The sequence below is a fragment of the Saccopteryx leptura genome, chromosome 10, assembly GCF_036850995.1.
Source record: "Saccopteryx leptura isolate mSacLep1 chromosome 10, mSacLep1_pri_phased_curated, whole genome shotgun sequence".
NCBI classification, from domain to species: domain Eukaryota; kingdom Metazoa; phylum Chordata; class Mammalia; order Chiroptera; family Emballonuridae; genus Saccopteryx; species Saccopteryx leptura.
Genome location: NC_089512.1, coordinates 22,647,965 through 22,673,151, shown reverse-complemented (window position 1 = coordinate 22,673,151; position 25,187 = coordinate 22,647,965). Strand labels below are relative to the sequence as shown.

General features: G+C 39.0%; 1 protein-coding gene across 3 annotated transcripts in view; it reads left to right on the top strand.

Moving 5' to 3' along the window:
• The window catches only part of CMC1 (C-X9-C motif containing 1), a 92,819-nt gene that overhangs the window by 12,255 nt on the left and 55,377 nt on the right, over positions 1-25,187 (top strand). For 2 of the 3 annotated variants that reach the window (XM_066350739.1, XM_066350740.1), the window contains exon 2: positions 9,857-9,946. The exons of the other annotated variant lie outside the window; for it this stretch is intronic. In XM_066350739.1, the coding sequence (XP_066206836.1) occupies positions 9,857-9,946 (90 nt within the window). The remainder of the gene's footprint in view (positions 1-9,856; positions 9,947-25,187) is intronic. 3 annotated transcript variants of the gene reach the window in all.

The following is a 25,187-nucleotide window of genomic DNA, read 5'->3' as shown; positions in this document are numbered from 1 at the left end:
TTATTTGCTGGGTCATGTTGCAAGACTGCTTTGAGCCTCATGAACCTCAGCTTCCTTTAAATACCTGCTCCTACACGTGGTGATGTCTGTGAATAGTCCCTTCCACCACCCTTCCTTCCTTCTGCAGGTATTTATTGTGCTTCTTCTCTGTGCTGTATAAATGCAAGCAGGTTATTTTAGGTAAGGGGGATAACATAACCACTAGGATGGCAGAATGAAGACTTAAATTGTAGAAATGTTAAGTGGGAATCACAATGCTAGCGGAACATGGAAATGACCAATATATGCTCGGAAATGTGCGTAGAGGAGATTTGGGGGTAGAGACAGGCACTGAGAACTCAGCATGATACTGTGAACACAGTCTTTAAAGATAGAACCTTGTGGGATTGTGACCGAAGGAAGAGGAGCAGATCTTTATCTTGGAAGTGTTTATACTTTTTCTGGCATTATTATCACTGTTCAGAATATTTTTGAAACTCCTTTAATATTTGCCTTCAGCATCTACATTACATTCACCTTAATATCCTCCTTTTGGCAAATTTTTGTTTAGAAGGTGAACTTGAATTTCAGCCAAGTTTAGCCAAAGTCAGTCTGATGAAGGCAATAGATGCTCATACTGGAACTTGCTACTCCTCCCAAAATGTTGTGTTGTGAAACTGGTTTTCATGTTAGCCCAAACTGGCTCTGAAGGCCACACAGTGAAAGATACTGTGATTTGAGCAAAGTTTGAATCTTTGAAATAAGTGAATAACTTCTCAATAGAAAAATAATTACCTACTCCATTATCAAAGTGGTATATGTTTCTTCATATAAATTTAGTGAAATGCCTGACTAGGTGGTGGCGCAGTGGATAGAGCGTCAGACTGGGATGCGGAGGACCCAGGTTCTAGACCAGGGGTCCCCAAACTACGGCCCGCGGGCCACATGCGGCCCCCCTGAGGCCATTTATCCGGCCCCTGCCACACTTCCGGAAGGGGCACCTCTTTCATTGGTGGTCAGTGAGAGGAGCATAGTTCCCATTGAAATACTGGTCAGTTTGTTGATTGAAATATACTTGTTCTTTATTTTAAATATTGTATTTGTTCCCGTTTTTTGTTTTTTTTTTTTTTTTTTTACTTTAAAATAAGATATGTGCAGTGTGCATAGGGATTTGTTCATAGGTTTTTTTTATAGTCCGGCCCTCCAACAGTCTGATGGACAATGAACTGGCCCCCTGTGTAAAAAGTTTGGGGACCCCTGTTCTAGACCCTGAGGTCGCCAGCTTGAGCGTGGGCTCATCTGGTTTGAACAAAAAGCTCACCAGCTTGGACTCAAGGTCGCTGACTCAAGCAAGGGGTTACTTGGTCTGCTGAAGGCCCGCAGTCAAGGCACATATGAGAAAGCAATCAATGAACAACTAAGGTGTTGCAACTCGCAATGAAAAACTAATGATTGATGCTTCTCATCTCTCCGTTCCTGTCTGTCTGTCCCTGTCCATCCTTCTCTCTGACTCTCTCTTTGTCTCTGTAATAAATAAATAAATAAATAAATAAATAAATTAATTTAGTGAAATATTGTAAGAAGAAGAAGAACCAGTAGAGATAGGGCGGCCATTGGCATTGAGGAACATTCATAGGTTTGAGAATAGTGCATGATTTTCCAGGTGTACATTAGAGAAAAAAAACAAACAGGCTATTATTGCTGAGAAGTCAAAGGTATGTGTCCTTGATTGCTTTCTCAGATAGTTACTTCCGGCTCTGGTAACACTGCTCATTTTCTATTAGATATCAATGGGAAACTTTGCTTGTAGGAAAAGATAGTCTTGCAATTTTACCAAATACATAAATGTGAAACGTTTTCATTAAAGAAATTATGCCTCAATAGAGATTGCAGCACAAGTTTCTAAAATTGACACGTGTCATTACGTAAGTTGATTTCCTGCTTTGGTATACTTTCAGATTTGTTGTCCCTTTCTGGCCTCATCTTGGTTAAAGTAATGTGGGTGTAAGAGGAAGTTTTCATACCTAGCAATCTGCAGAATCTGAGGTCCAAGAAATAGATGTGCTTTTGGGAAATCGTCACACGAGTATGAACTGGGTGTTTATTAACAATGAAAGCTGTTGGGTGAAAGAAGTTCAAATGACGTGATTGGGACAGATGGTATGTGAGCCCTAAGCTAAGCAGAAATAGGCCCATCTACTTCACTGATGTGCTTTTCATATTTTAAGAGTTTGAGCTTATACAAAAATTAGATTGTTACTGATTGACCAACTATTTGAAAGTATTTTCCAGCCAACTGACAAATCACTCCTCTTGCTTCTTTTAAAACGTAATTTTCTCCATGGTATGAACCAGATAATCAGAATTTTATTTAACTTTACCTTCTGATCAAAAAATGAGAACAATGCAGTTGTGAATTTTGCTTGTTCAAAACGATGCCTGTGAAATGAACAGTTCTGTTGTTGGAGGGTTTCCATGCTTCGGTGTAACTGTGGCAGCTCTCACAACCTTGTTGCTGAAGTTTCTTCACTAGTCCAGCATGTCAGGTGTGTAAGAGTGTTCTGGAGGAAGATGTGGGGCCCGCGTTCCGTGATCTTGCCATTGCCATTTTATCAGAGGCTTAGGTTGTTTCACCTGCGCCTCTGTGAGCATCAGGCGTCCCCAAACTACGGCCCGCAGGCCGCAATGCAGCCCCCTGAGGCCATTTATCCAGCCCCCACTGCACTTCTGGAAGGGGCACCTCTTTCATTGGTGGTCAGTGAGAGGACCACTGAATTTGGCAGCCCTCCAATGGTCTGAGGGACAGTGAACTGGCCCCCTGTGTAAAAAGTTTGGAGACCCCTGCACGGTCTACTTCATCTCCAAAATGGACTCAAAATACTTATCTCAGAGGGCGGTTATGAAGACTACAGGCCATTTATCGCCCTCATCATGAGGTAAACAGAGGAAGGCTGGGATATTGGATGCAAATAGTGCAATTACTCATTTTCTTGTGTTTGTTGTGTCAGTTTGAGTATGACTTGAAGGGAAGAAGGTGAAAGGAACACTGATCACTATCTTAATTTTCCCTAAGGATCTCTGCCAACCACCCCACTTCTCATTTTACGCTACTGTTCCAGCAAGAAGGTGTGAATGAGCTGGCAGGAAGGTGAAGGTCTGCTCAGACGCATCCCTGTCTTTGTCCTTTTGCGGGGAGCTGGAGTCTGCCTGGCTTCTGGTGTGAAGGGAGTGCCGGAGAGTTCCGACCTTGTCTGGTACGTGGTATCTCCGGGACAGCGACGGTCTCCCGGAACCTTCCTTCCCAGACTCTTAGTATGAAGTAAAGAGGAGGGACCTATAGATCAAAATTGTTGCCAATGAGAAGACTTGTAAATTTACCACAGATTTTTCTTGTGGTTTTTTTTTTTTTGTTTCCCTCCAGATTAAACAGTAGCATGGAAATTCTTCAGGAGCAAATAAATGGAACTAGGAAATTAAACTTTGAGAAAGTGGCAGTATCTAAATAAGAATCAAATTAGTTAAATTAAAATGTTTTTGTTAATGAAGAGGCATATATACTTTGCCTTTTAGTTGTCGCTCCTTTCCAGTGGAAGATTCTGTAATATTCTGATTGCTTCACTGTTATCTTTGTGGATTCATAGCGAGTATTGTTGTTGGCAGCCTTGTGATCCAGTGCTGCCATGTTTGAGGGAACAGGTGAGCCCAGAGCAAAATCTGAGCTAACAAGTTCAGCCAGTGAAAAAGGTGAAAATTGACTTTCAGGTGATGATATTATAGAATGTTGAGAAGTTAGAGATTGGGAATTTTTTTTCTGGTGGCATTATTCTGATTCTTTAACTCAGTATGAATTCATCTGACTATATAGTAGCAAACTCTAAAATTTTGAATTTTTATTTTTATTTTTGGCTGGCTCTTGTACAAATGGACAACATATGCATCACATTAACATTGAGGAAACCGGTATAATTTTATGAATAAAAGTACTATATCTATAGTATTTGTACTATTAAAGATAGCTCTGAAATATATATAAAGTCATATATATTTAATAGTTGATATGTAATGGTTAATATGCTACTAAATGGAAAAGTCTGTAGCAGAATTCATTTATATAAAGTCAGCTATTTCTAATTTAACACCCTAATCAAGGCATCCCTAGGAGTGTACCTTTCTCTCAACTCCCAGTGTTCTGATTTCTATCACCACAGATTAATTCTGCATATTCTTGAATCACGTAGTATGTAGTCTTGTATCTGGCTTCTTTTTCTTAACAAAATTTTTAATGTTCACCCATGTTGAGTAGTATTGCTAAGTAGTATTCAGTTGGCTTTTAGGTTGTTTCCAATTTTTAAACAGACTTTACAAATTGTTTTTTGGACATATATTTTCATTTGTCTTGGCTGAATGAATACCTAGTACTGGAAAATAGTTTGGGTGTATTTTTAACTTCATAACATAACAGGCAGTTTTCCAAAGAAGTTTATCATTTTACACTCCCACCAGCAATACATGAAAGTTCCAGTTTCTCCACATTCTCCCTAACATTTGGTGTTCTTAGTGTTTTGTTTTTTTTTAACAGAGACAGAGAGTCAGAGAGAGGGATAGATAGGGACAGACAGACAGGAACGGAGAGAGATGAGAAGCATCAATCATCAGTTTTTTGTTGCAACACCTTAGTTGTTCATTGATTGCTTTCTCATATGTGCCTTGACCGCGAGCCTTCAGCAGACCGAGTAACCCCCTGCTCGAGCCAGCGACCTTGGGTCCAAGCTGGTGAGCTTTTGCTCAAACCAGATGAGCCCGCGCTCAAGCTGGCGACCTCGGAGTCTCGAACCTGGGTCCTTCCGCATCCCAGTCCTACGCTCTGTCCACTGCGCCACTGCGTGGTCAGGCTTAGTGTTTTTAATTGTAGTCATTCTGATGGGTATAAATGATATCATGGTTTAATTTGTGTTTCCTTAATGACTAATGATTTTGAGCATCTTTTCGTGTACAGCTTTACAATTTGTCTTCTCTTTTAAGTGTCCATATGGATAGTGAACACTTCTGGTCTGTGGCTTGCCTTTTATTTTTGTTTGTTTTTGTTTAGCACCCATGGCAAATTAATTTTTGTGGGGTCTATGAAGTTAAGAGTCAGAGGGTTCAGGTTGATTATTATTTATGTTTACCCAGGTCTTTTTTGAGATTATTTTTATTTTTTCAATGACTAGTGTTGGTGCACTTGTCAAATTAAATTGGATGTGTATACGTAGAAGCATTTCTGGACTCTATTTTGTTATCAGTCTGTTTGCTTATCCTAATTATGCCAATATTCTACCACTGTGCTTGCTGTAGCTTTGTAGGATGACTTTCTCATCACCTAGTGCAAGTCATCCAAGTATTTTCTTCTATTCTAAAGTTGTTTTGGGTCTTCTAGGGTCTGTGCTTTTCCTTATATATTTTAAAACGTTTTTATTATAGCTTAATTTTGAAATAGTTTAAATGCATCAAGCTGAAAATTAGTGCAATTTCCATGTACCTGTTTTCTAACTTTCTTATTGATATTATCTTAAATAATAATACTATGTCTTCAGTAAGTGTGATACTGCCTTTCAAGGAGCCAAAACTGATATTGGGGGAGAAAATCTTGCTATTTTTATGTATAAAGCACAGTTACACACACACAGAACATAAACAGATAGACAGTACATCTGTGATAGAAACATTTCATGGAGGGACATTAAGAAATGTCTAAAGAAGGCTTCTTTGTTGCAAAAAGGAAAAAAGGTTGGTGCACACTGCTTCAATACAGTATAACTAAGGAACCTGGGAATTGATGTTAGTATAACACTCTTTACTCAGGTACCTAGCTTAGTGGAATTTCACCACTTTTACATGTACTTTTGCATGTGTGTTTGTGTGGTTATATGACATTTTATTACATGTGAAGATTCCAGTAGCCATGATCACAGTCAGCATACAGATCTGTTAATATCACCACGAAGAGAATCCTTCCTGTTATCCCTTAACAAGTCACCATGCTTCCTCAACTCTACTGCTAACCAGTAATTTGTTTTCCATCACTGATTGTGTCACTATAAGAATCTTATGTAAGTGGACTCCTGTATTAAGTAACCCGTTGAGATTATATTCTTGTCATTCAGCATGATGCCCTTGAGGTCTGCCCTTGAGTTCCACCCCAGTTGCTGCTGTTGTATGTCAGTAGTTCATTCCATTTTATTGCTGAATAACATTCCATTTTCTGGGTGAATCATTGATTATTCATTCAACAGTTCAGGGACTTTTTGATTATTTCCATATTTTGGCTGTTACAAGTAAAGCTGAAATGAACATTTGTATACAGGTTTTAGTATGATTTTGTGTGTGTGTGTGTGTGTGTGACAGAGAGAGGGAAAGATAGGGGCAGACAAACGGGAAGGGAGAGAGATGAGAAGCATCAATTCATCATTGTAGCGCCTTAGTTGTTCATTGATTGCTTTCTCATGTGCCTTGACCAGGGGCTACAGCAGAGCGAGTGACCCCTTGCTCAAGCCACAGACCTTGGACTCAAGACTATGAATTTGGGCTCAAGCCAATGAGCATGGGGTTATGTCTGTGATCCCCCACTCAAGCCAGCGACCCTGTGCTCAAGCTGGTAAGCCTGTGCCCAAACCGGAAACCTTGGAGTTTTGAACCTGGGTCCTCGGCATCCTAGACTGACATTCTATCCACTGCGTCACCACCTGGTCAGGCAGTTCTTGTATGAATTTAAGTTTTCATTTCTCTGGGATAAATTCTAAGGAGTATGTTTGCTGGGTCATATGGTAAAGTCATATGGTATATTCTTTCACATTTATTGAGATTCTTTTCACAACCCAGCCATTGGTTTTTCTTTGTAAATATTCAGCTATTACTAATGGAATATTTATAAATGTTATCTCAAGTTAGTTGATGATGTTGTTCAAGTACTATATTTCAATATATCAGTGTAAATGTCTGTTTTTCTAATTTGCTTTATATATTTCACGTTTGTACTTCATGGATTTATTTTCATTTTATCACAGTATATTCTCTACTGCTTCTTCTTTTTTTTTGTATTTTTCTGAAGTTGGAAACCGGGAGGCAGAGAGACAGACTCCTGCATGCACCTGACTGGGATCCACCTGGCATGCCCACCAGGGGGCGATGCTCTGCCCATCTGGGGCGTCGCTGTGTTGCAACCAGAGCCATTCTAGTGCCTGAGGCAGAGGCCACAGAGCCATCCTCAGCGCCCGGGCCAACTTTGCTCTAGTGGAGCCTTGGCTGCGGGAGGGAAAGAGAGGGACAGAGAGGAAGGAGAGGGGGAGGGGTGGAGAAGCAGATGGGCACTTCTCCTGTGTGCTCTGGCCGGGAATCGAACCTGGGACTCCTGCATGCCAGGCTGACGCTCTACCACTGAGCCAACTGGCCAGGGCCTCTCTACTGCTTCTTGTGGCATACTTCTTTACAAAGACGGTCACAACATTATCTTCCATTCGTCATGTTCTCTGTAATGTGGTCTTGCCACGGAGAATGGAGTCTTAATTCCTCTCCACTTGACGATAGGTTACCCCTCCGTAACCTACGGGCCGTGCTGTGAGGAGCCAAACCAAATGGAGAAGCCATGAACAGGTGCTCTGGTTTACTGTCCTCACTAAAGCCCATCCTTTGCCATTCCATACCAGGTGTCAGATGCATACATGGAGAAAGGAGTCATCTTGGAAGTAAATCATCTAGCTCCAGCTTTTGCAGCTGGTGAAATCAACATTTGTCATTTGCGCTCAGATGAGGCCTCAGACACTGTGAAGCAGAGAAGGCTCAGCTCTGCCCTGCCTTTCTGAATTCCTGACCTGTGGGATCTGTGTACAGTGTTTGTTTTATATCACTGAGCTTGATGAGTGGCTTGTCACACACGAGTAGGGATAAATTCCTTTTCAGTAGAGTCTGAAAGAGGTCAACTTTTCAGACCCTACATATCTGAAAATATCTTTAACTTCAATCTTCATTGGCTCTATAATTCATGGTTATAAAGTAATTGTTTCTCAGAACTTTCAAGTTATTTCTCCATTGTCTTGTAGCATCCATGTCTTGCCAGAGAAACATGATGTAATCTGGTTATCGTTCCTGTGTGTGGGTGATGTGTTTTCCCCTTTGAAGCTTTGAGGATTTTTGAGCTTCAGATGTTTCATCTCTAAGTATGTGCAGGTAACCTGTGGTCCGCTTCTGTCTGAGGACTCAGGTCTTTTTATTTGCTTCAGTATATTTATTCTACGAATTTTAAACTAGTAGTTTCCTTACTCTTGAAACTCTTTTAGGAGTTGGTTACTTCTTGATTAATTACAATTGGGCTTCTCCCTTTCACTGTGTTGTCCCTCATCAAATTAAGGCGATTCTTGCCTGTTTTGTTGTTGCTTTTGTTTGCTTTTGGAGATGCCCTGCTGCCCCGTGAATACTGTATCAGTTCATAGGTTCCTACATCCAGAGGTTGTTGGCAGTCACATAGTACCAGGAAAAGTTTAGGTGTGCCTGGTCTTCCTAGGTGTAACTAGATACCAGGGAACTTCCTGATCAACTTCTGAGGATTATTACCCATTATTTACTCTTTTACCCATAGTCTAAAGGCAACAGAAGTAACTGACTTGACTCCTACTCAGGTATTTCAACCAATAATGCTTTAGTTTCTTTTTTTTTTTTTTTTTTTTTTGTATTTTTCTGAAGCTTGAAACGGAGAGACAGTCAGACAGACTCCTGCATGCCCGGGATCCACCCGGCATGCCCACCAGGGGCGACGCTCTGCCCACCAGGGGGCGATGCTCTGCCCACCAGGGGGCGATGCTCTGCCCCTCCGGGGCGTCGCTCTGCTGCGACCAGAGCCACTCTAGCGCCTGGGGCAGAGGCCAAGGAGCCATCCCCAGCGCCCGGGCCATCCTTGCTCCAATGGAGCCTTGGCTGCGGGAGGGGAAGAGAGAGACAGAGAGGAAGGAGGGGGGGGTGGAGAAGCAAATGGGCGCTTCTCCCATGTGCCCTGGCCGGGAATCGAACCCAGGTCCCCCGTACACCAGGCCGACGCTCTACCGCTGAGCCAACTGGCCAGGGCTTGCTTTAGTTTCTTTAAGGAAAGTCTTGCTCCCCATTTTTGTTGCTTCAGAGCATAGAGCAATATCCACCTTTAGTTTTTTCCTGGGGAAAACTGTGGGGAAATGAGTCCTTTCTGTAATCTGATCTCATCTGCCTTTTGTCTTTTAGAGATTCTTGATCAATTTGGTTCCCTGAGGACACTTACTCTTTGTTCTTCAGGACTCTCGGAATTTAAGAAGCAGGTGCTCAGTCTACCACGTTAGTCTAATCGTGGGAGTTGTGTTTAAAATGCACAGAAATCTCACGTGCTTTGTTTTCATGTGCACATATTGTTCCACTTTTTCTTCTTCTGCTGGTCCTGGCTTTATTTGGCTGCTTTTACTACTAAATAAATTATTCCCATATCTCTTAGTCTTAGATTTCAGTATCAATAAAAGTCATCTATTCTTGGATCTTAATATTAATGAAAGTCCTCTAGTGGATTATATTAAGAAAAATTTTAATTTTTTAGTCTATGACTTAATTTTGACAAGATTACATGGAATTGTATTATCATATAAAAGTGTTGCGTTCTAGTTTGCAGAAATTTTGAGAAAGGTGTTGCCTATGTCTCTCACATTGTTTCTGTTGTGTAATAATTTGGAATGATTTTAATCACAATTTTATGAGATTATAAATAGTTGGTTTTTAATGTATTTGCATAAATTTTTACTAAGTAAATCTGACTGCTTATCTTTCCCCTAAACACGTTATTTACTTGAGGCTTTACTATATTAAAGAACTCTTTTTGTTTTTTTTTTAGATCAGCATCTCAGACATGTCGAAAAAGATGTTTTGATCCCTAAAATAATGAGAGAAAAGGCCCGAGAGAGATGTTCTGAGCAAGTTCAAGGTACGATTCAAATATTCATATAAAGATCAAATACATTTTTTATAATATGATCTGAATTTAATCCTTAGCCTGAGAGTCAAGTAGTCAGTGAATTAATATGTATGAATTGCTTCTCACCCTTCTACTGAGATATCAGGGTTTCGGCTTTTTGAACTTCCAGGCGGTATTCAATTCATTTACAATTTAAAAACATGCTCTCAGATTATTAGGAAAAAACACTTTTTTTCCCCCCAGAAGTATAGTTACATACAGAGAGAAACTTAGTATTGGTATTTTGGAGGGACAGCTAATTTTGGTGGTTTTGATAAGAAAGAAGAAACACGAAATATAACATGTAGCTCTTCATCTATCAACATATTCATCTAGATCTATATTCTAAGATGATTTTCTTGGGTGTCATTGTCTATTAGTGAATTGTTACAATAAGTCTGATTATTTTTATATTTGATGTTTATAAGTAGAAGCTGTTTATGTAAATACATGCACTAAGCATTCACATGTGCATGTTTTCTTTGGAGAATGTTTTCAAATATTTTTTATAGAATACTACTGTAGTCTATAAACCTAGGGATGTATTGTTGGTTAATATGTGAGATGGTGAAAAACGGAAGCAAAGCAGTGCGAGGTGGAAAAGGAGGCTATAAATGAAGAGTAATTAGAAAAGCAGATGGCAGCATTACTGTAGACATGTCTTTTAAAAATAATCCACCTCTTGGAGTGACCATCTAAAAGAAGTCGAGTCAGCTATTACTGTCACAGATTGTTTTTCGGGCTGCCCTTGTTCACTGTCCCCTGTGGTCTCCGTGGAGGGACCACAGTGCTGCTTAGCACGGGCGACGGGCTGCAGCTCCACTGCAGGTTTCTCCGCAGGGAGCCAGGCTGTGTCAGCTGTAGTTTGGGACTTTGGATGCTAGGGACATTTTTGTCCCTCTGACGCGATCTCCTTAGAGAATGACCTTTGCGGTTAGTGGACTGAGGCAGTCAAAAAGAATAGTTTCCTCAGGACTGACATTAAATGGTCATTTCTGTTTCTTAAATTAAGTGACTTATTAGGACATATTCCAGTTTTAAATTCACTTATGAATCAGATTTAAATTAAATCATCCACAAATAAATTTACTGATAAATTACCAGTAATTTATTTGTATCATCCTGTGGTATTACTCTTGCTTTGACTATGAATTAGTTGTTTAATGAGAGCACTTTCCTTCCACCCCTACCCCTCAGGTGTCAGGAAAAATTAACTCATTGGCACCTGCAGGCAGGGTTAAGTGCACATCTGGCGTTGGTAGGTGTCATGCTGATAGTCTCAGGAGATAATCCTCCACTTGCTGCCTAGAACTTTAAAATACATATATATTCTGATTCAGGTGGGGGAAGATGAAACTTAAAAATGGATAATAAAGTTATAGGGTTAGGGTTAACTTTTCAGTGCCAGGAAAATTTACCTTAATAAGTAAATGGTCTACAGTTATAAATATGAGATGTAATTATGCAGTTTTGCAACACATTATTCTGATATCTAGAATGAAAGCAAGCTAGCTAACTCAATTATAGAGACTTTTTACTTACATGAGTCAAATGAAAATGCAGAATGATTTTATGGCTTTGGGTTTCAGAACTGTCTTTTCTTACTCTTAGATGGAAAAACTTTGCTTTTGATTTTTGAAATGAATATTTTGAAAAGAAAGTATAAATTTAAAATATTTATTTGCTTGTGTTCCACAGCTACTACTTTGTAATGATACATAAAAAAGGTTTAATTTTTGCTTCTCTGTCAAAAGTTAATTTGTTTAAGCTGTTGACATTGCTAAGTTTCTGGTTTTATTAATATATTTAAATCTTTTGAAGACTAAAAGTATCTTAAAATTTGAGTTATACCAATGCATTTGTAATTATTAAAACATGTTATAACAATTGATTTTTGAATATTTGAACTTTTATAGATAATCATATATTGATTTTTTTAGACCATATGGTCCAAAACAGTGTTTTAGAATCTAAAATTGATTACTTTATGAAGGACTAATCCTTAGTATTCTTCCTGTTTAACCATGTGACACAGGAAAGAACGTACATTGGGATTGCTCAAGTGTCAGAGCAACAGCTACATTTAAATTGAGTAATAAGATGTAAATTAGAATCAGGATACATCCATTGTAGTTTTATTTACTATTTATCACCTTTGCTTTATTAAATAATTATGGGATTTTATATAAAAACTTTATGCATTGTATAGTTCTTGGATAAAGATAGAGGAATTTTAATAAGTGATCTGACTTTCTCCTAAATGCCTGAAACATGATTATGTAGGAAAGCTTTTCTGTTTGATTTTTTTTTTTTCATGTCATTTCAACCCAGTTGATCATAAGAATTGGGTCATACTGCCAGCCTTTGGGTTTGTGAAGGGAATGGAACAGCTTTTCCAGGGACAAAGAGAAATGAAATCACTGTCAGTGAAAGCAACATGCCTCATTATAGTCACCAACAGCAGTTATTGACAGCTACACTTCCTATTAACAAGGAGCATTTAACTAAGAGTTTGGCTGTTGGATCTTTGGACTTGATCTAATTTGCTAGCATTAATTAGTTTCTTTTGAGCACAGACACTTGGTGCTCACAGCTATAGATTTGGAGGGCTAATTAGGATAGAAAATTGAACAGAATGGGGTAAGGCATTAACCTTCAACCATTACCAGCTGGGACACTGATAAAGACCACAGAGTCCAAATGCTCCCTATTGAATGTGAAGAGTACCCTAATGAATATCAATTTCAGCCAGGTTGCTATATTCTTACTAGTTCTCTCTTCATTTTAAGTTTTTATCGGCTTCCATGATACCTTCATTATCTATACGTACACTATTGGTTTTTATTATACACTGAGTTTGTCTGAGTTGCACATTTCACATTATGTTTTAAAACATAATTAAAATTTATCTTAAGTAGCAGATATTTAGAATGAGTCATCGTTGTATACCCCAGTAGTAAAATTTAACTGTTACCTACAATAACATGACTCTAATTCTACAAAGAACTTTATAGTCATAGTAATGTTGCCATTTCAATACAGTGAAAATTATAACCTGAAACAAGAAAAGCCTAGATTTTATGTTACAGTTAAGCAGTTTGTATTAAACTGGTGTCCTGAAAAAAATCTTTGCCTTTATAAAATAGATATATTTTCTTTTTTTTTTTTGAAGGAAAAAGAAATAGTTGTCATTACCTTTGCCTTTAGAAGTTAACTTTGATTTGATGAGTAAAGATGACTTGACCTAGAGATTACATACAGAATTGAGAAGCCTCATCTTATTTTTGTATAAACTTTGACAAGATTATAAATTCTATTAATAAAGCTACACATCAATAGAAAAGTTACTGAACAATCAATTTAAATAGAAAATTCAACTTCATAATATTCTTCTCTTGCCAAGGATATTATTGGCAGTGAATAAAGACCCTAAAATAAGTGACCAAAGTATACTGGTAGTCATTAACAAAAGGAATACTGAGTACTGTACATTGGGTGTGAAACTGAAGGGAAATTCTAGAATGGCTAATTTTTCTTCCACTCCCTCCCATCCCCAAAGCCAAAACAGAAACCCCTTGTACCAGGCGTGATGGTGGAGTCATGGCTTTTCCTTGGATCTGGGAGTTACCCACCGGAGAGTTTTAGGAAAGTGGTTGGTGACATCTGGAGGTTACTTTCCACTCGGTGACTTTCCCCAGGTGTTTGACTCTTTGCTAACTTACTGATTTATATTTTCTGCTAGTAGTATTTTTAAAATATTTTTTGTCATATACATTGATAAAGTATGCGTTCTACTATTATAAATTTCTCTTCTGGAAATAGAGCCTCCACATGAGAGTCACTAAACTGCTGTGTTTTGTAAAAATTCCTCATTATATTTGCTTTTTAAAAAAAATTATATAGTTGGCATTTGATATTGTCTCTATGCTGAATAATGAAGTTTGCTTTAAAAATAATAAGAACCAGTTGTTTTTTTTTTCTTATGTTATGACAGATCAAGACCAAAAAAAAGTACTTAGTTGTCAGGGGTGGCCTGGAATTTTCTTTAGCCCAGCTATATTCTCCTACTTACTGATTCCTTTCATCCTTTGGGCCTTCTTTTACATTGTTTTAATATTTCCTTTATATTCTTTTCTTCTGTTGCAGTGTTTTTGATCTTCTGATCAATAGGTGGGGTTTGGTTCTAAAGGAATTATATAACATATAATTTGTTCCTTTGAAACATCAAAGAGCTATAGATTTATTAAGCAGAAGCTTGATAAAATGCCTACCCTTTTCTGTCAGACATGGCTACAGTCTGTTACATTTTGCTAAATTCCGAAGGTATGTGAATAGACAAAAACAAAAATCAAATTAAAAGTGCTTAGAATATGCCCTGGTCAGTGGCTCGATTGGATGGAGCATCGCCCCGAAATGCTGAGGTCGCTGGTTCGAACACTGATCAGGGTACAAAATGGGAACAATTAATGTTCCTGTCCCTCTCTCTCTCTTTCGCTCTCCCACTTCCTCTCTTGCTAAAATCAATAAATAAACAAATTTTAAAAAATGTTTAAGATAGCCTTTTAGAGGTTTGCAGACAGAGAACTATTGATATCATTAAAACAAATTGGAGAATATAAATGATCAAGCAATCTTTTCTCTGACTGTTTTACTGGAACCTGCCAAAAAATTTCATTTGTTTGAATTGTGCCATTACCACATACATTTTGCCATTTAACCAGTTTACTAGTGTTATCTAATACTGAAGTGGATATGTAACATATCTTAAGACTGGTTTGGATCTATTAGGGGGATAGTATATAAAATCACCAAATATGATAATGTCTGTTATGTATATTATGTATGTACTCTGAAGATATATAGAGTATGTTACATACTCAAAGAAATATAAAGAGATATAAAACACAGTTGCTTCCCTTTGAAACTACACTGGACTGTATCAGGTGTCCCCAAGACTAGCCCTGGGTTGGGTGATTTGCTAGGAGAACTCATAGGACTCAGCGCACAGTCATACACGTGGCTACAATTTATTCCAGCAAAAAGATACAAGCAAAACTAGCAAAGCAAAGGAAACCAGGTGCAGATTTTCAATTCTTCTCCAAGTGGAGTCACTCAGGACGTGACAATATGTATGAACTGTTGTCCACCAGGGAAACTCATTAGAGACTCAGTCGTCAGAGTTTTACCTGGGAGTTGGTCACATGGGCAGGCTCTGCCTACCACGTACCAATGTTTCAGATTCCCAGAAGGAAAGCAGGTGTTCATCATAAACCATATGGTTTGCACAGTGTAGGCTCAGGAAGCCACTTCTCTTGAGTAGGGAATGGTGGGGACACTCCCCAACTTCAAGTTCTCAGATGGCAACCAAGGGCCAACTTGCAAGCAGGCCTTTCTAAGGATAGCAGTATCAGGCCTGCCATGATAACTATTTTGTGCACGTGGTCATAGTAAAAGTTAATTAAAATTAATTTGCAACAAGTGTTTGTGACCTGTGGTGGCTCAGTGGATAAAGTGGTGACCTGGAATGCTGAGGTCGCTAGTTTAAAACCCAGGGCTTGCCCGGTCAAGGCACATATGAGAAGCAACTACTATGAGTTGATTTCTCCACTGCTCTCCCCCTTCTCTCTCTCTCTTCGCTCTCTCTAAAAAAAACACAATAAATATTTGTGTGTGCCCTTTGGGCCAGTGGGATCATGAATAACAGACCTATGCCAGTAACATATACAGCTGAATTGTTTTTAAAACAACTGAACAAAGTATATACGGGTCATTACTCATTGATTTGGAAGGTCTCAGTTACATTTAACTCATACTTCCATTGTAGGATTTAATGGCTTATTATGATTGTCTTCTTTCTGAATAATAGGATACTTTTGTTATAATTGGACATAAATAATCTTGAGTAAAATGGCTAGTTTTCTACAGAGAAAGGTGCAGTATCTTTTAGTTTTCGGAGATAAATTTCCAAATAACTGAATTATTCATGGAATTTTGTCAGGGCAAATGAATTTAAGTTTTTAAGCAACTAGTTTGTGCAATTCATCTTTGGAGGTATGAGTATGAAAAGGATATTTGAACACAAAAGCAAAGAATTACATGGCTTGAAACTTAGAAATATTGTTAAAGTGAATAAATATTATTAATATAAAATGGGTTATAACTGTTCTGCCAGTATATTATTAAAAAGTTTTTATTCTTTTCCTAGTTTTCCTAGACATTAACTTTCAATTATTTTGGTATGATAGACTTAAATTTTTTCATTTTATGGGAAATTGATCCAAAATTAACTGAAGTCTTTAATAGTACCATGCCCTTGATATAAAACCTATAAATAAAATCATACCTTAGTTAAGCTGTAATGTATAAAATATAAAAGAAGTATTTTATTATATTATGCTTAATTTTATTACATTTATTGAGTAAATTACCTGAATACAATGTTGTGCTGTTTTCATGAAGCAGGTTTTAAACCATGTTAAATATCACAGATGCACCTCATATGTGTCTCCTCTTCTAGTTCACTTTTGTGGTTTATGTTTTTGATGGTTGCTAAATACAGAGTAAATCCTAAATTATATAAAGCAGTAGTTCTAAATAGTATGATTTCATATGATTTACAGTTTTATACAATATTGTCAATTAAACAGATGAATTTTATTCTGAAACCCATAGCGAGTTTATTTGGATATATATATATATATATATATATATATATATATATATATATATTCTTTTTCTTTTTTTTTCCCCTGGCATCATATTTTATTTATTTGTGTGTGTGTGTTGTGAACATGTCTTTATTTCTCTGAGATTGCTGTAGAACAGGTCAGTTGTGAAGTTGTACAGTAGTTGGATGCTTAGCTTTTTTAAAAATTGAATTTATTGGGCCTGACCAGGCAGTAGCACAGTGGGTAGAGCGTTGGACTGGAATACCGAGGACCCAGGTACGAGACCCCGAGGTTGCCAGTTTGAGTGCGGGCTCATCTGGTTTGAGCAAAGCTCACCAGCGTGAACCCAAGGTCGCTGGCATGAGCAAGAGGTCACTCAGTCTGCTGAAGGCCCACGGTCAAGGCACATATGAGAAAGCAATCAAGGAACAACTAAGGTGTTGCAATGAAAAAGTAATGATTGATGCTTCTCATCTCTCTCCATTCCTGTCTGTCTGTCCCTATCTATCCCTCTCTGTGTCTCTGTAAAAAAAAAAATTTATTGGAATGACACTGGTAAACAAAATGTACAGGTTTCAGGTACACAATTCTACAGCACATCCTCTTTGTACTGTACTGTGTGTTCATCCCCCCAAGACAAGTCTCCCTCCATCACCATTCATCCCCTCTACCCTCTTCCACACCCCTCTGCCCCTGGCAGTCATCACATTGTTGTTTGTGTCCTTGAGTTTTTGGCATCATATTTGACTATATTGGTGTCTCCAGTGTGCCAGCATTTGTTAATACTATCTGTATATATTTTAGTGTCAGTTTTACATCACTAAAAATATTTTTTTATAAAGCAAAAACAAAATTTTTAGATTCCTTTAAAGCAGTGGTCCCCAACCCCCAGGCCGTGGACCAGTACCGTTCCGTAGAGAAAGAATAAATAACTTATATTATTTCTGTTTTATTTACATTTAAGTCTGGACGATGTTTTATTTTTAAAAAATGACCAGATTCCCTCTATTACATCCGTCTAAGACTCACTCTTGATGCTTGTCTCGGTCACGTGATACATTTATCCGTCCCACCCTAAAGGCTGGTCCGTGAAAATATTTTCTGACATTAAACTGGTCTGTGGCCCCAAAAAGGTTGAGGACCACTGCTTTAAAGCACTTCTATACAACCTTAGGGTTATATGAAACAGCCATTCAGAAATATTTATTGAGTTTTTCCCATGTGCAGTCACTGTTTTATAAACAGTGAATGAAACACAAAAATCTTTATCATTATAGTACTTACATTTCAATGAAGGAGGGAGATATATAAGTAATAATAAGCAAAGAGAAGTGATCTGGGCAAGAGCAGTGGGGAATGCTGGTGTTAGAATGGGGCTGCGGTTTTCAGTAGGTGGTCGATATAGATCTCCCTGAGAGAAGACATGTGGACAGAATTTTTGAAGGAGGTAAAGGAGTGACCCATGCATATATCAGTGTGAAGAATGATGTGCACAGAAGTATAATAGTAACACATGGGAAGACCCTGGAGCACTATGTGAAGTGGTGATTTCGAGGAACACCAGAAAGGTCATGGTGGTTAGGGTGCAATTAAGGAGAGGGAAAGTGAGGAGTGGAGTGGAGTGACTGGGGGCAGAATCATTAAAGATTTTGTAGGCACTGAAGAGAGAAATGGAAAGACATCGATGGCATAGAGCAATGGACTGTTTATCTGGGTTAGAATTTAATAGCATTGCTCACTGCTCTGTCAAGAATCAGTGGAACAGGGGCAAGGACAGAACCAGGGTTGCCAGTTTAAGGGTCTGAGTGTGATGGTGGAAGTGACAGATAGGAGTGGATTGGAAGGGTGGTAGCAGGGGAGATGATGAGAATGGGCACATCCAGGATATGTTGTGAAAACAGGCAAGAGAGAAAGAGATGACTCCTTATTATTTTCTCTGAACAAGTAAAAAGAGTTGTAGTTAACAGATAAGAAGAGTGAGTGTAGAGAAATTTTAACTATTTTAGTTTTTGGTTATGGTCAGGAGTTTGGTTTTGGACATGTTAACTTTGAGGTGTTTAGTAGACATCTAAGTTTGAAACCATTGTATTAGAAGTAAAAATTAATCATTCTTTTAAAGGGAAACAAAGGAATAGACTGTTTATCTAATTGTCGTGGTCCTGGTATTTTTTTGTTTTTGTGTAAACGGTGCAATTTTTCTTAGTGTCCATTTGTCATACATTTTCAGCTTGGATGATGATAGATTATAAACTGACATTTTTATTTATTGGTTTTCCTTTAAGATTCCATGTAGACCAGTTTCCTTCCAGAACAAATCATAACTACACTGATTATTTATTTATTTATTTTGGGGGGTGTTTTTCTGAAGTTAGAAGTGGGGAGGCAGTCAGACAGACTCCCACATGCGCCCAACTAAGATCCACCTGGCATGCCCACCAGGGGGTGATACTCTGCCCATCTGGAGAATTGCTATGTTTTGGCCAGAGCCATTCTATTGCCTGAGGAAGAAGCTGTGGAGCTGTTCTCAGCACTTGGGCCAACTTTGCTCCAATGGAGCCTTGGCTGTGGGAAAGGAAGAGAGAGAGAGAAAAGAGAGGGGGAAGGGTAGAGAAGCATATGGGTGCTCCTTCCTGTGTGTCCTGACCGGGAATTGAACCTGAGACTTATACACGTTGGGCCAACGCTGTACCGCTGAGCCAACAGGCTAGGGCATAACTACACTGATTTTTTAATTCAACAAACTATATTTTACTATTAGTATGTACAATTCATGGTACTAGATACAGAAGGGAATGCAAAGACATGGTCTCATACAACAGTAAAGAGATCAAATTACCTGTTACTATTATATGACTTGTTAATGTATCAGAGTTGATACTAGAAATTAGGTCTCTTAATTCCCAGTCTAGTGTTCTTTCCATTACAGCATAGCATTTGACTATGTCAAAGATAGCAAATATAGTTTACCTGTGCTGACTTGAATCAGTTGGAAATGACTGGCTAACACACTATGAATGGAATCAATCAGAAAGGGTATCATTAAATCAACTAGCTGTGTCTGTCATGAGGGGTAGATTTGGTAGATGATGATATGTTTTGCCTACTACTTGTTTTTTCTGGCTGGATTTTTCTAGTTTCTTGTTTTTGTGTGCTGGTCTATTTCTAGTTCCCTCTTTGTAGTTGCTGGATTGTGTTTGTTGTTATTTATCTCAGACTACAGGCATCCCCAAACTACGGCCTGCGGGCCGTATGTGGCCCCCTCAGGCCATTTATCCGGCCCCCGCCACACTTCCAGAAGGGGCACCTCTTTCACTGGTGGTCAGTGAGAGGAGCACTGTATGTGGCGGCCCTCCAACCATCTGAGGGACAGTGAACTGGCCCCTTGTGTAAAAAGTTTGGGGACCCCTGGTACACCAAGATGGAAAAGTTATTTCTTTCTGTAGCGTAAGCAATTTTTAATATTTATTTTATTTTCTGGAAACACTTCTAATATTGCTTCTTCTAGCACTCTTTGTGGGTCTCTAGATCAGCATAAACTACAGAGCCTTTACTCATTAAAAATACAGTCAGTCATACTCACATAGCATAATAATTTGAGTTACATGTTGAACTTAAATGTTTACTTTTGTAATTTATAATTAAAGTCTACTTTAATGTTTATTTTTTACTGAAATTTACTTTTCTTGATTTTCATTACTTTATATTTTCTTATGATAAAAATAATTTAATGGCCCTGGCCAGTTTGCTCAGTGGTAAGCGTCGGCCTGGCATGTGGGAGTCCTGGGTTTGATTTCCGGCCAGGGCACACAGGAGAAGCGCCCATCTGCTTCTCCACCCCTCCCCCTCTCCTTCCTCTCTGTCTCTCTCTTCCCCTCCCAGAGCCAAGGCTCCATTGGAGCAAAGTTTGCCCAGGCGCTGAGGATGGGGCTCTGTGACCTCTGCCTCAGGCGCTAGAATGGCTCTGATTGCGGCAGAGCGGCGCCCCAGATGGGCAGAGCATCGCCCTCTGGTGGGCCGCCGGGTGGATCCCGGTCGGGCTCATGCTTGAGTCTGTCTGACTGCCTCCCTGTTTCCAACTTTGGAAAAATACAAAACAAAAAATAATAATTTAATAAAATATGTAGGAACTAACAAATGTGAACACATTTATCTTATTTTTAAAACGCATGATATAAAACTATTTACATGCTATAATCCCAATGATACCAAAATGATAGATCTAGGTAGGAAAAAAATACATTCAGGATTTAATAATTGTCCGGAAATATGGGAAGGAGGAAGATAGATTTTAAGTTATTTTTTTTTCTATACATAGTTTTTTCATGTTCTCAAAAATGAAAACATCCCTTTCTTTAAGTTTTTTTGTTTGTTTGTTTGTTTGTTTGTTTTTTCATTTTTCTGAAGCTGGAAACAGGGAGAGACAGTCAGACAGACTCCCGCATGCGCCCGACCGGGATCCACCCAGCACGCCCACCAGGGGCGAAGCTCTGCCCACCAGGGGGCGATGCTCTGCCCATCCTGGGCGTCGCCATGTTGCGACCAGAGCCACTCTAGTGCCTGAGGCAGAGGCCACAGAGCCATCCCCAGCGCCCGGGCCATCTTTGCTCCAATGGAGCCTTGGCTGCGGGAGGGGAAGAGAGAGACAGAGAGGAAAGCGTGGCGGAGGGGTGGAGAAGCAAATGGGCGCTTCTCCTGTGTGCCCTGGCTGGGAATCGAACCTGGGTCCTCCGCACGCTAGGCCGACACTCTACCGCTGAGCCAACCGGCCAGGGCAAAATTTTTTTATATCTACATGTACAAATTATAAGTGATAGCCTGGTGAATTATGACATAGCAAACATATGTGTGCAACCACTACTGAGGTCAAGAAATAGAAGTGATCAGAAGACAGCCTACTTAGCGCTCCCTGCTAATCACTATCCTCCTCCTTCTCCCAAAAAAGTAACCACCATTTTGACTGCAAACTACATAGATTATGCTTGCCCGTGTTTTAATTTTAATAGAATCATATAGGATATGCTCTTTTGTGTCTTCTTTTACTCATCATTTTGTTGGATTTATGCATGTTTTTGCATGTAATAATAGTTATTTCATTTTATTATCATATAGTTCAGTTAGATGAATGAGCTCTAATTTATTTACCCATTCTCCTGGGATGAATATTCAGGCCATTTCTAGTTTTTATACAAATAATGCCTCCATAAACATTCTTGTTCATGTTCTTTGGTACCTATATGCCATAAGGGATTTCAGGATCATATGATATGTATAATTTTAACTTTAGTAAATGTTAAAGTCTTCCAAATGACTGGAAGTATACTCAGATTTTAAAAACAACCACAAAGATGCCTGACCAGGCAATGGCTCAGTGGAGAGAGCATCAGCCTGGGATGCTGAGGACCCAGGTTTGAAACCTAGAGGTCACCAGCTTGAGCTCGGGCTCACCAGCTTGAGGGTGGGTTTACCAGCTGGAGCGTGGGGTTGCTGGCTTGAGCATGGGGTCTTAAACATGACCCCATGGTCGTTGGGTTGAGCCCAAAGGTGGAGCCCCCCAGTCAAGGTATATATGAGAAAGCAATTAATGAACAGCTAAGGTGCTGCAACTATAAGTTGATGCTTCTCATCTGTCTCCCTTCTGGTCTGTCTGTCCATCTCTGAATGAATGAATGAATGAATGAAAGCATCTATGAAATATGGGAGGAAAAAAGATTATTGGAGATTTTCATAGATTTAAAAAATTCTCTATTATGAACTTGTATTTCTTTAAAAAATAAAACTAAAGAATTAAATGTTATATTTTATTATACAGTACAAAAATAAACATAGAAAAAGTAACATTTTATCTATGTCATATGCTATAAACATAATAGAAAGAAAGATCACAAACTAGGAAGATATATTTCTAATGTATATGACAAAGGTTTGATATCCTTAGTGTATAAAGACTTACTATCAATAAGGAATTGATGAATATCTAGTTTAAAAAGTAAGCAAAGGACAAAAAGATTTTAAAAAATAAATTACATATTATTAAAAATGAAAAGTATTTGTTCTAACTTTAGTAGGTTAATTGCAGACCACACTATACTACTATATGTAACCTATAAACTTGATAGCGTTTAGAAATTCATAATGGAGAAGTTCAGCTTCTGGCATTGCCTAATAGCTCTCATCACACCTCTCCTGCAGGAAAGAACGATAAACTATGAATAAAATGTAAAAACAACCACCTGTACGTTTGGAGCAGGGGTCGGGAACCTTTTTGGCTGAGAGAGCCATGAACACCACATATTTTAAAATGTAATTCTGTGAGAGCCATACAATATGTTTAACACTAAATGCAAGTAAATGTGTGCATTTTATGTAAGACCAACACTTTTAAAGTACAATAAGTCTCTGAATTCTTTTTAATAACGTTGTTATGCTGTTGCTAACCAATGATGAATAAAGTACTTCTTACCATTAATGCGACTTCTGGTGCTGCATGGTTTTGCTGATGGCTTTGTAGTCTGGTTGATACCTGGTGAGGTTAAGCTTCATGCAGGTGTTGACACTTCTGTTAAATGTGATCGTAGGTTGGTCTTAACGTTCTTTAGATGTGAGAAATACTGCTCACGTGCATACGTAGAGCCAAACATTGTCAGTACAGCAATACTCACATGCTGCAGTGTGTGGTATGTGACGGGAAGCGCATTCCAAGTTTTGACAATCAGCTGGTCTGCAAGTTGAAGTTTTTTCATTTCTCCCCACTCGTGTTTGCTCACCAACTCTGCTTGCTGTCTTGCAAGTCTTTGCAAATCTTTATTCAGTGACTTGAACTTATTCACCCACATGTCTGAGGCCTTCAGGTCAGCAGCTTGTAGCTCAAAATCTCTGACGGAGACACGGGGGATGTAACTCAGGTCGGCGCTGTCCACTGCACACTTGTGTGGATGGGTGATGAACTTAAAAAGACAAGTGTGCTCACGAAACTCTCCAAAGCGTGCTTTGAATGACTGCAGGAGATTAGATGTGAAGCCCGCTAGCTGCTGGAGATCAAGATGTTGAGCAGGGTCACTTGCTGTGCATGCATCTTTAAACTCTCCCAGTTTTTCAAAGTGTAGTAAACGACCTGTTTCAATGTCGGTGATGAGTTCCAGCTTGTTTTCAAATGCAAACACTGCCTGTTGAAGGGATAAGACTGTATTTCCAACGCCTTGCATTTTCACATTGAGCTGGTTCCGATGTTCAGTCATGTTCACGAGATAGTAAAACTTCAGGAGCCACTCAGTGTTAGCTAACTCAGGATGCTCGACATTTTTCATTTCAAGAAAAGTCTGGATTTCTCTCAGACAAGCCGCGAAATGGCTGAGCACCTTCCCTCTTGACAACCAACGCACATTGCTGTGCAGAAGCAGACCAGGATAATCACTCCCAACTTCATCCAGCAGTGTTTTAAACTGGCGATCATTTAAGGCTCGGGCAACAATAAAGTTGACCACCTGAATGACCAGCAACATCACCTCACCAAGTTGCTCGCCACACATCTGAGCACAAAGCGCCTCCTGATGTAGGATGCAGTGAAAACTTAGGATGAGTCTCATTTATGTTCACGAAGAAGCGCTACGAATCCTCTGTTTTTCCCCACCATGCACGGAGCACCATCAGTACACACCAAAATAAGTTTATCCATTGGTACATTTTTTTTTTAGCGAACTCATTAAAAGACTTGAATAAATCCTCCCCTCTTGTTGTCTCCTTCATAGGCAAAACAGCAAGACTTTCCTCATGTACTGTGTCACCGACAGCATACCTTGCAATCACGCTGAACTGGGATAAATGGCTTAACGTCTGTTGACTCGTCCAAAGCGAGAGAAAAGAATGGTGCTGCATTTATGTCCTTCACTTGTGTTGCCTCAATTTGATTTGCCATCATGATGGTATGATTGTGAACAGTTCTTGCCGACAGAGGCATGTCTTTTATTCGTTTGATTATCTTGTCTTTATTCAAAAAGTCGTCAAAAAGTTCATTGGCAACATCAAGCATGAATGTTTTGGCATACTCCCCATCTGTGAATGGCTTTCCGTTTCTCACAATTGCTAAAACACCAGCAAAGCTAGCTGAATTCCAGTCACCTTGTTGGGTCCAAACATGGAGTTGCTGCTGACTAGCTTGCACTCTGCACAGTAGCTCTTGACATGCTTTCTTCCTGCTGTCCCCTGCTGGATATTTCGATGCAAATGTAGAATGGCATGTGTCGAAGTGCCGCTTTATATTTGACTGTTTCATTGATGCAATTTTATCATTGCATGTTAGACACACTGCAGAACCTGCTCTCTCCACAAAGGTTAATTCCTCTGTCCATTGCTGCTGAAAAGTACAATACTCCTCATATTTTTTTCTTTTAGTCATCTTCTTCGTCAAAAGGGTTCCTGCAGTTAGCTAGCTGACTACTTGATTAAAAGGAGGGAAGTTTACTTCCTGACCTCAAAACGACCCGTGTACGTTATGCATTATCCAATAAAAATTTGGTGTTGTCCCGGAGGACAGCTGTGATTGGCTC